The sequence below is a fragment of the Panthera uncia genome, chromosome X (genome assembly GCF_023721935.1).
Source record: "Panthera uncia isolate 11264 chromosome X, Puncia_PCG_1.0, whole genome shotgun sequence".
Taxonomy (NCBI): domain Eukaryota; kingdom Metazoa; phylum Chordata; class Mammalia; order Carnivora; family Felidae; genus Panthera; species Panthera uncia.
Genome location: NC_064817.1, coordinates 1,199,105 through 1,210,318, shown reverse-complemented (window position 1 = coordinate 1,210,318; position 11,214 = coordinate 1,199,105). Strand labels below are relative to the sequence as shown.

The following is an 11,214-nucleotide window of genomic DNA, read 5'->3' as shown; positions in this document are numbered from 1 at the left end:
ATGACTAGTTTGGGCCCCAAGAATCTAAGGCTGCCCCCCACCCAGACCCGGAACCCCAGAGCTGTGAGCAAACACCATGGCTACTCCAGACTTTCCCCCTCACCCCACGCAGGTCTTGGACTCTGGGACCGTCCCCTTTTCTTGCAGCCCTGTGTCCTGTGGGCCTGTTTTCATGTTCCTCCAACCCCAGCGGATGGCACATCCTAGAGCCACCAAAGGCACTTCTCCATTTCCCGCACACAGGAGGAGCTCCGTGGGCCAGACGCCAGTCAGCAAACCCCCCCCCCCCCCCACCCCGGAACCCCGGGAAAGTTCCTTGGAACAGGAGCCATGCAATTGAACAGCAGAAATACAACCACCCGGGGAGACACAAGCAGCAGCCAGGGGCAGATGAAGAAACGCATTTCTTTAAGGAAGAAGGAGGCACAACTTGGAAACGCATGCCAGGCCCTCCCCAGCAGGCTGTAAAGTGTTCCAACACATCCCCCACAGACCAGAATTCATCTTCCCTAAAGCCAGCGCAGGGCGGGCATCAAGCCCGTTTCAAAAGCGCAAACGTTCCCCACATCGCAGATCTTTCCTGAACCAAGCAGGAGGCCAAGGACGCAAAACATAACCCCACGCCCCCGCCCCCGCGCGGAGCCAGACGTCACTAACACAAGGAACCTTCCCAGCACAATCCAGACCTCGTGTCGCGATCCCTGTTCCCAAAATGTGTCCTCCTCTCATCATCAGACCTGTGCTGACAAGACTCTGCCCCGCCTGGCTGTGTCCTAAAAATCTGGCCATATTAACAGGAGGAAAAAAAAAAAAAAAAAAAAAACGTCCAGCGGGGGGGGGGGGGGAGGCTTTAAAAAAGCCACGTCCAGCAAAATCCAGCTCTCCTTTGGAAAGGAGAGAGAGAGACAGAGAGAAACATGATCCCAGATGCCGCTTGCAAAGGCGAACGCCCCGAAAACACAGGCAAAGGAGCAGAAACACGCCGGGCCGGCGCGCAAAGCGAGGGTGGTGGGGTCACGGCCCCTTTCCGTCTCCTGGTGTCCTGACACTTTCCCCGCGTTTTCCGAATTATTTCCTGGAGCGCACGCAAATCTGCTGAGGCCACACGTCTGTTTCCAGCGGGCGCGCAGCACAGCGCCCAGGTCCCCAGGGCAGCGTGCGCACACAGGGCTGGTGAGCGCGCCCGGAGCTCCAAGTTCGCCCTAAGTCCCCCCACCCCCGCTCCCCCCGGCTGGGGCCGGCTGCACAGCCCAGTCCAAATTTAGGCTCGGAGTGCAGGGCGTGGCTCCCCGCGCAGGAACAAAGACTGGGGCCCGGGAGAGCGCCGGGGGGAACAGGACCGCTGCCGGGGGGGGGGGGGGAGGGGGGGGGAGACCGGGACCTAAGAAGTCACCCGCCTGCGGGCATCCAGGGCCCCCCGGCTCCCCCGGGGAACCTCCAACTGCCCGAGTTTCTGATTTTGGAAACACTCAGCGCCCTGGGCCTCTGGAACAAGTCCACACCCGCCCAGAAAGAAAGTTGCACAGTGGAGCCGCCTCCCGGGGCGTTGGCTACCCGCTGGCACAGCGCGTCCCGTTCGTCCCGCGGGGAGGAGGGTTCCGGGGTCCCCGCTGCGCCCCTGCACCCGCCCCCCACTGTGCGCCCCCGAGGCCCTCCCCGGGGTGGTGGGGGGTCCCCGGACGCGCGTCCCCACGCCGGTCCCCCGGCCGGCCCGCGCCCCCTGCACCGCGCCCCACCCCCAGGCCCCCACAGATGGCTCACCCCGAGCGGGCACCAGCGTGCCGAGCAGGCCGACTAGCAGCAGCGCGACGGCGGCCCGGGGAGCCATGGTGCGGCCGGCGGGCGCCGCGCAGGAACCGTCCCGGGAGTGGCACGCGCGGGCGGCGGCGGCGAGAGTGCCCCCGGGGCGGGGCGCGCGGAGGGAGGGAGTGGGGGGGGGGGGGGGGGGAGGACGGGGGGGGGGGGGGGGAGGGAGCACGAGGAGGGGAGGGCCCGCGCTCTGGCCCCGCCCCGGTCTCGGCTCGCCCCTCCCGCGGCCTCCGGAGAGAACCCGGGGCGGGCGGGGCGCAAGGGAGGGGCTAGCGGGGGAGGAGCGGTTACCTGGGGCGGTCCCGAAAGGAGCCAGCGACTGCCGTCCCTGCTCCGAAACTGGGGCCCCCGCCCGCCCCTAACACCCCCAGGGCAGCCCTGAAGAGAAGTGAGGAATCCCCCAGCGCCGTGCTCAGAAGGTGGGGACCCCCACCCGCTCCTAACACCCCCAGCGCTGAGGAGAAGCGAGGGACCCCCCCCCCCCACAACTCCGAGCTCGGACAGTGGGGACCCCTCCGTGTGTCCACAGACTCCTCCAGCCCCTCACTGGCCCCTCCCCCCCGACGAACAGGAAGCAAACCATTACAAGTAGCGGGAGCCCCCGCCCTGCCCCTAATGGGACCCTGGGGCCACCTTGGGGGGGGGGGGGAAACAAAGTGAAATCCTCTCCTTTCCCGCGAGAGGTGGGTCCCTGTCCCCCGCGAAGACCCCACTCCCATCCCGAAGTCCAGTCTGAACTGACACAGCCCGGAGCTCGGGGTGCAAGCTTTGGGGGCGCAGGGCAGGCCCCACTCCCCAGTCTCAATAGGGACTCCCCCTGCAGGAGCCTCCGGAAGCCTCTCCCCAGCCCACGCGGGAGAGGGGGGGGGAGAGGCTTTTCCAGCCCGAGGGGGGAGGGGGGAGAGGCTTCCCCGGCCCCAGGGGGGGAGGGGCCTGTGGCGGGGAGAGGGGGTGTGGAGGGGGGAGAGGCTTCCTCTGCCCAAGAAAGTGTGGGGAGGGGGAGGGGGAGAGAGAGAGAGGCAGGAAACCCCTCCCCTTCCCCTCAGGAGGTGCTGGGGCCCTGATGGGTCACTGTGCAGGTCACAGGCCAGCAGTGCTGGGGCTGGACCCCCGCCCAGACTATCTATCTATTTGTATGCATATATATATATATATATATATATATATATGTATGTATTTAATTGAGATGTTAGCTTAATATTCTGTCCGTGTGTATTCAGGATGCAGAACATCTCGTCCGCAGAAAAATCCCTGAGTCAGATGCCTGCCTTGGCCCTGCAAACCCTCCTACCGGCTGGCCAGGCTCCCACTCGGCACACCCTTCCCCCCGGGGGTCACCCGCCTAGCTGCTGCCACCTTCTGTCACCTCCGTGACTCAGACAGAGGGGACGCACGGCAGAGGCATTGCGTTGCACCCCAGGGCCCCCCCTTAGACAACTGCAGCAGGGAAGTTTTCTGGCTTCTAGGCCGGCAGAAAGTCAAACGTCAGATTGTGGATTCAGACGCATGAATTTCACGGAATCCTTTCTCATCAAAACAACAGTCATCTGCCTTGGGAGTCAATCTGGGTGGACTGCCCAGCGGAGACCACGTGTGCCCCCAGCACCCACTGACCCGCTCAAGGCATCTGTCTCTCCTCATTCCCCTCTCCCTGGCCACAGCCTTGGGCCAGAGGAGGGTGTGGACCCTGGGCCGGGGCAAACAGTAGGCTCTTCCCGTGGAGCAAAGGGACGACGCTGGAGCCGGTGCAGCCCTTTTGGCACCTTGAGGTAAGTCAGCCTCAGAATAATGCGTGCATGAAGGAAACCACCTGCTTTGTACCAAAGTCAAAACCCAGAGACCCCTCCCCAACCCTGGGGAAGTTTCCAGTCCAGCCCTGTCATCTTCAAAAGAAAACCTCAGCCTGGCCAGTCCTTAACCTCGTCACGGGCTGCGCGAGGACTCAAACTCCTCTGTTGACACCACCCTGAATGTTCCAGAACGTTCTGCAGGCAGGGCGCGCATTTTATCCCCAAGGGGCTAGGTCTCCATCATCCGTCACTTGCACCGAGTGCCAGGCTTTGAGGATTGTTGTTTTATTTATTTTTTTTCAATTTATGTTCATCCCCACAGGCATTTTGAAGACTTTTCTTTGTAATTCGTTAAGTGGGCTTTTGTTTTTTTCAAGCGCTCCCTTCCTTGGCTCAAACTAAAAAATTTCCATCACATTTTCCGGACACTCTGACATCAGGAAGCCCTGAGTTCCAGCATCAAAATTAAATGAATTGGAGAAGCATCCGGAGTTGTATCCAAACACCAGGGAACACATCTTTGAAGGGCATAGGCTGAGACAGACAGATGGACGAGGGAGGGAGCTCGACTCAGAACAGGCTTCTTGGTCTGCATGCATTATACTGGTTCAGCCTGGGGACAGGATGGGGACAGTGTGAGCCTGTTTGCGTCCGTGTAACACACACACACACACACACACACACACACACACAGTAGCCCTTCTCCCACTTTCTAGGGACGATCCTTTGTTGACCACAGTGCTTTGTGTATTTATCTGGAAAAACTGTGGTGGGTGGTGAAGGTGACGGCCGCACACGTATTCACGAAGGGGCGGAAGTCACCTTAAGGTGACAGGGTCCAGGTCCTGACTGATGGAGCTCACAAAGGTCAGCAGGGGGGCAGTATTATCAATACTCCGGCTTGTGCTGGTGTCCTGCCGGGGGAGTCCAAAGACGCTTAAAAATCCTGCAGAAATTCCTTGGGAACGCGAGCCAGGTGAGTCTGGACTGTGGAAACGGCACGCGGGGCTGAACGCCAGGTTTCCGGTCTCTGAGTCAGTTGGGTTATCTCCTGCCCGGGTAGACGCTGGTTTTTCCATTCCTTGGTTCCCATAAAATCGTTAACCACTGAGGTTCTTTTAATTCTGTGTCGTTCTGACACCTGCAACCAAGTGGTGCATGAAGGGTGAAGGGGCACAAAATAGTTGGGGGGCACCTAAACGGACGGACGTGCCTTCTGTAAGAAAGACTCTGTCTTATCTTTCCTTCCCCGGAAGCGGGGTGGGGACCCCTAACACTGTCAACCCCTCGACCTCTTCCGGTCCTTCTCTCCTTCTGAAGAATGGTTTTGGGGAGTTCGGTTTCCAAGGAGGATACACATAAATACACCAAGAACACCCCAAACCCGTGCACATTGCCTAGAAACGCTCTCTGGGCTGTCCAAACCTGTAGTCGGGACGATTTCTTATAAGGCGAGGGATGTCTTTGTTATCTGTATTTGCTAACCTCTCTGCACTGCATCTGTATTAGTTTGTGTTTTTTCTTAATTTTTTTAATGTTTGTTTCTGAGAGAGAGAGAGAGAGAGAGAGAGAGAGAGAGATCAGGGGAGGAGCAGAGAGAGAGGGATACACAGAATCCAAAGCAGGCTCTAGGCTCCCAGCTGTCAGCACAGAGCCTGACTGGGATAGATGGGTGGGTGGGTGAATGGATGAGTGGGTAGATGGATGGTGAATGAAAGATAGGTGGCTTGGATTGGCCAATGGATGGATGCATGGATGGGTATGTGAATGGATGGATGGGTGCCTGGATGGATGACTGGGTGAATGCATGGATGGATGCATGGATGGACGGATGGATGCATGTGTGGATAGACGGATGGATGGATGGATGGATGGATGGATGGATGGGTGGATGGATGGAAGGATGAATGGATGGTTGGATGGACAGTTGGATGGAGGGATGGATGATGGATGGATGGATGTGTGGATGGATGGATGGATGGATGGATGGCTAGATGGATGGATGGGTGGCTGGCTGGATGACTGGGTGAATGGATAGATGATGGATGGATGGATACAGGATGGATAGATGGATGGATGGATGGACAAATAAACAAGAGAAGCTTATACTAGACAATGTTGTACCATTTTATAGTCTATTTCCACATGGGAGAAACTATGAGGTAGGGAGTGATTTGCCTATTTCAGCTCATGAGGAAACTCCCTGGGCCCATGGAGCTCATGAGTGGCAAACTGGGATGAGAACCAAGTCTTTCTGGTTCTGAGTCTAGGCTGTTTGTACCTTACTGCCTCTGGATTGCCTCCAAACCACTGGCATTTTCGTCAGAGTGTCCACAGCAACCAAGAGAAAGAGTATGTTTTATGCTAGAGTTCTTGTATTAGAAAGTTCACGGTGTGTGCCTGTCAGTGGTCCAATCTATTTTAAAAACAGTACTTTAATTAATTTAGCCGAAAAGGTCATGTGTGAGCCTTAGGTGTGTGTATCTTCCCTCCTCTTAAACGTGACATAGGTTGGGTCCACTGCAGAAGTCAAAAGATGTAGTCAAGCTACATAATATAAAAACAACCACTTTGTTGAAGGGGCTAAGTTGTGGCTTGTCTGGGTCAGAATCAAGAACAAATCTATTTCCCAGAGTCTGCGAGTCTCCCCCTTATCCCGGGGGACACGTTCCAAAGCTCCAAGTGTGTGTCTGAAACTTCAGATAGGACCCGATCCTACATGGGCTATATTTTCCCCCACACACGCATGCCTTTGGCAATGTTTAATTTATCAACCAGGTGCAGTCTGAGACGAACAGTAACGAATCATAAAATAGGAGAGTTAGAACAACACTCAGTCCTGTAAAGTTACGGGAACGTGGTCTTTCTCTGTCTCCCTCAAACATCTCATATTTCTGCACTCCCCCTTCTCCTTCTTGTGATGACGTGAGACGATAAGATGTGACATGATGAGATGAACTGGGGTGAATGATGTAGGCATTGCGACGTAGAGTTAGGCTACTGTTGTTGACCTTCTGGCAGTGTCTCAGGAGGATTATCTGTGTCCCAAACCACAGATAAGGGGACACTCCAGAACTGCATTTGGAACACGAACGCTGTTTGTCTCTACGTGTGTTTCTTTTTTTTTAATTTTTTTTTTATTTTTTAACTTTTATTCAGTATTGAGAGACAGAGTGTGAGTGGGGGAGGGGCAGAGAGAGCAGGAGAAAGGATCCCAAGCAGGATCCAGGCTCTGAGCTGTCAGCACAGAGCCCAACGTGGGGCTTGAACTCACAAATGGTGAGATCATGACCTGAGCTGAAGTTGGCTGCTCAACTGACTGAGCCACCCAGGTGCCCCTCTACGTGTGTTTCAATAAGGAAACAACCCTGTGTCTTTGCACCGTGTGGGTGGCCAGCATCCCAGAGTGGCGTCTTCCCTGCTACATGCGTTGGCCATGACGGTCACGGTCACGGGCCGGAAAGAGTTGTCCTAGACGTTCCCAAAATGCGGAAAGTGGCATAAGACCCATTTGAATTGACATCTGTTTATGTGCATGTATCTGAGTCTCCTGATAGGCTGTGAGCAGTGTTAACCATTGTTTCTACCTCAGTACGTGGCTAAAAGCCCAACACGTGCACACCCTGCACTTTAGACGTGAAGTTACCCCCACTGAATGCATCAACGCAAAAGTCAACTCACCCCTACAGGCTGTGCATTGAGATAATGAAACTCCTGGTCCTTTTTTACATCTACATGAACGTGGTCCATGGCAAAAATTGCATCCGTCTTAATTCTAAGATGTATAATGGTTCCAGTTATGTGTAAGATCCTACCCCAAAACTTAGCGGTTGAAGACACCCACACATGCATTTGGCTACGAACAAACAAACAAACCGAAAACCCTACAGTGTGGGAGGGCTTGGCCAACTTTGGCTGCTTGTGCAAACATGATTAAGAATTTCAAGATGGCGGCAGGAGACCGTCACACCAAGTGTGGAGCCCCCTTGTGACCCCAGGTGCAGCTGCACACATTCCCGAAATCAGCTCTGGCTGAGATGTTGGGTGAGGCTGTCCCACGGACACCACATCACGAGCTTCCGGGAGGACAGAGGGATGAAACCGGGTCATGTGCTTATGCAGCCACAAACACATGGCCAGTTTCAAGACATGGGGAATGGCAAGATTCTGGAAGGAAACACGGGCCAGAAAGATCTACGGGATGTGGGTCACAGCAGCCCAGCTGGACGAAGCATGTTCTGTCATGGGTGGGGGGGGGGGGGGTCTCACGCAAGACCACGTGAAAATAGACGCATTTCTTCGGCACACAGTTATTTAGCATATGGTGCATTGAGGATCGTGTTCTAGGTACTGAGAGGGTGGGAAGCTCAGGCTGGGAAGGTGGCCTAGAACCGATGCCCCCACGTCTCTGCAGAGAGCGAGTCTGAGAGCCTTAACGGGCAGTGTGGGAGGCAGGGTGGAAACAAGGGTGTCCTTTCCAGAGACCGCGGGAAGGGGGCAATTTATGATTTCTGGTCCAGATCAGAGTCATTTATGCACCAAGTAAAAAAGCAAACAAACAAAAAAATGTAAGGACGTAAAGACACAAGGGTTCTTTTCACTCGTATGTTCAACTTTTGGGAACATTTACTTCCTGTCCCAGAAAATAAAATCCCCTTTGCTGAACTGCCAGTTTCGCTGAAAACCCACCAGGCCATCCGCCTGGAATAAACGTGCATCCGGTTGGGGCTGATGGCTGACGGGAGCCAAGGGTTGTTGGTCGGGAGACCGTTGTCGGCCACAGAGTGGCCGTCGATCACTGACGCGCTCAGGTGGTTTCCCGTGATCCGTCTTGTGGGCAGGAAGCGTTTGACACGGGCCCACGGGTTGAAACAACCCCTGTCTCCTTCTGACGGTCCTCCTCTCGGGGGATCCTGGCGAGGGGATCCCATTGTGGCAGGATGTTTTTACCTCAACGCCCGGGATCTGTTGTCTCCCCGCGTTGGAGAATGAAAAGATTGATGCAAAGTGAGCAGGACGCAAAAATCGATGAGAAGAAAACATCCGGAAGGAAGAAAATGTGAAAGCTGTCTTAACAGAGAGGAGGCACTCAAAAGTGAATGCCCGAGGACGGCCCGCAACTTCCTTGTTTATAAGGTTTTGGGTGCCCCCCTCCCCCCTTATCTGCCTTATTGGCTGGAGAAGTCTGGGTGCTGGGTTGCACATTCCTGATCGACTCATTTCCAGCGTATGAGGGCTGATCTGTGTCCACGCTGGTCCTCGTGGGTCTTAACGTTTTATGGCCTGCTAGTGATTTTTGTTGTTTTTATTTCAAAAAAGATTTTGTTTCTTAATCTTTATATATCCTTGCGAGGCACAGAGACAGAGAGCGCGAGCAGGGGAGGGGCAGAGAGAGAGAGGGAGACACAGAATCCGAAGCAGGATCCAGGCTCTGAGCCGTCAGCCCAGAGCCCGACGCGGGGCTCGAACTCACGGACCGCAAGATCATGACCTGAGCCGAAGTCGGACTGAGCCACCCAGGGGCCCCTCTCCTACTTGTTTTTACTCCGGTCTTGTCAAATCCCTGAGGGCATCCTGGCGGGGACGTAGGTCGCCTCTGTTCCATTCTTAAGACGAACCTTAAGCCTGGGCAGGGGGGACGGGGAGGGGGGCGCGTTTGCTGTGCTCAGACGCTCTGCCTGTTTTGTCCTGTCTCTCCGTGTCATGTCAAGACCACCCCGCGCCCTCCGTGGACTCGGCAAGCCACAGAGAACAGAGCACGAACAAAGCCAAAGAGCACTATGCTTTGCAAACAAATGCAAATGCAGCTTCTGCAATGGACAGGGGGGGGTCCAGGAGGCCAGCGGTCCCGTCTACGGTCATGCCGTCCCTCGCGTTAGTCAGTGCAATGCAGCCGAAGTGACCCCGACCCTTCTCACTGTCTGAGCTCCCTGTCGTGCGATCCTGCCTGGCCTCCACATGCTCACGTCTGGGCGGGTTCGTGGAGCCCAGCTGAGCTGTCCTGGCTGAGCCACACATCGGCCGTGACTCGTGCCCACACATGAGTTCCTCAGGCATCATCTCTGTGCCCCAAAAGACTGACCTTTGTAAGTATTTGCCAAGATCCCCGCAGTGTTCTTATCACCTCTAGGGCGCCCAATAACGTCCCCAAGGGGTTGGCAATCCCTTTGGTTTTGTGGGGGGGGGGGGAAGGGAGAAAGACAAGATGATCACTGTCTGCATGTCACTTCTACACGTGACTTATACTTACTTCTGGCAGGAGGTCGAGGTCAAGTGAGCTGGCCTGGGGTGCAGAGGTTCTTCCCAGATTTCAGCAGCGTTCCCCGAGTTGGCTCATGGTGGCCATTGATGGGCAGAGAAAAAAAAAATCCAACAGGATTCGGTAAACGTTTAACTCACACGTAAGCACGTGTGCCTGTTTTTTATTGCAGTGACAAAGTCAACTTGGGTGACGGTGCTTTTGGGGTCTTTGGAGGAAATTCGCATCTTTATTGTAAGGAAAACTGACCCACGACCGTTGACTTGTGGGCTGTGCGTGTGTGTTTGCGAGTTCGAGCCCCACGTCGGGCTCTGTGCTCACAGCTGGGAGCCTGGAGCCTGCTTCGGATTCTGTGTCTCCCTCTGTCTCTGCCCCTCCCTGACTTGCTCTCTCTCTCTCCTTCTCTCTCTCAAAAGTGAATAAACACTAAAAAATTTAAAACACAGTCTTCGTATCTCGGGGTACGTCTCACCGTGTTATCGTTCCAGGAATTCTCGAGCAAGGAGACAAGCGTCCGTGGCTTTGAGTCATCTCTGGCCTGTTTCTACGGTCCCCATCGAAACCACCCCACACCGGAGAATGCATGAACAACCAGAAGAGGTCCCTGGGAGAGAGAAGGGGTCAGGCCAGATGGCAGGAAGGGTGTGGTTCTATCAGTCACCCCAGGGCGGGGACGGGAGATTGAGGGAACTCAGCCAAGAGCACCAGCTGACAGGAGGGGCCAGCTGCTTCCTGGAGCTGGGGAAGCCTGGGCCGGAGGGGCTGCAGGGGACGGCACGTGGGGTCAGGGACTGTGGCCAACGCTGGGCTGCATTTGCAGCAGCCTGAGGACCCGGGGAAGAGAGCAGGAGTGTGTATGAACTGCCTTGAGCAGCCGTGAGAAAATATCACCAAACTGGGGGCTTAGAACAACAGGAATTCAAGTTCCCCCAGCCGTGGACACCAGACATCTGAGATCCAGGAGGGTCAGGGCCACTGAGAACCAGGCAGGGCAGGGACACTGAGATCCAGGAGGGGCAGGACCGCTGAGATCCAGGCAGGACAGGACCCCTGAGAACTAGGCAGGGCAAGGCCACTGACATCGGGAAGGGGCAGGGCCCCTGAGATGCAGGAGGGACAGGGCTGCTGAGATCCAGGAGGGGCAGGACCACTGAGATCCAGGAGGGGCAGGACCACTGAGATCCAGGCAGGGCAGGGCCGCTGAGATCCAGGCAGGGAAGGGCCCCTCAGATCCAGGAGGGGCAGGACTACTGAGATCCAGGAGGGGCAGGACTGCTAAGTTCCAGGCAGGGCTGCTGAGATCCAGGCAGGGCAGGGCCCCTCAGATCCAGGTGGGGCAGGACCACTGAGATCCAG

At 55.9% G+C, this 11,214-nt stretch overlaps 1 protein-coding gene across 3 annotated transcripts in view; it reads right to left on the bottom strand.

Moving 5' to 3' along the window:
- CD99 (CD99 molecule (Xg blood group)) overlaps nt 1-1,919 on the bottom strand; it is a 32,873-nt gene extending 30,954 nt beyond the window's left edge. For 2 of the 3 annotated variants that reach the window (XM_049643350.1, XM_049643351.1), the window contains exon 1: nt 1,762-1,919. In XM_049643350.1, coding sequence (XP_049499307.1) covers nt 1,762-1,828 — 67 coding nt within the window. In that variant the 5' untranslated portion in view covers nt 1,829-1,919. The remainder of the gene's footprint in view (nt 1-1,761) is intronic. The other variant, XM_049643348.1, reaches the window with a different exon arrangement.
- Nucleotides 1,920-11,214: the final 9,295 nt, after the last annotated feature.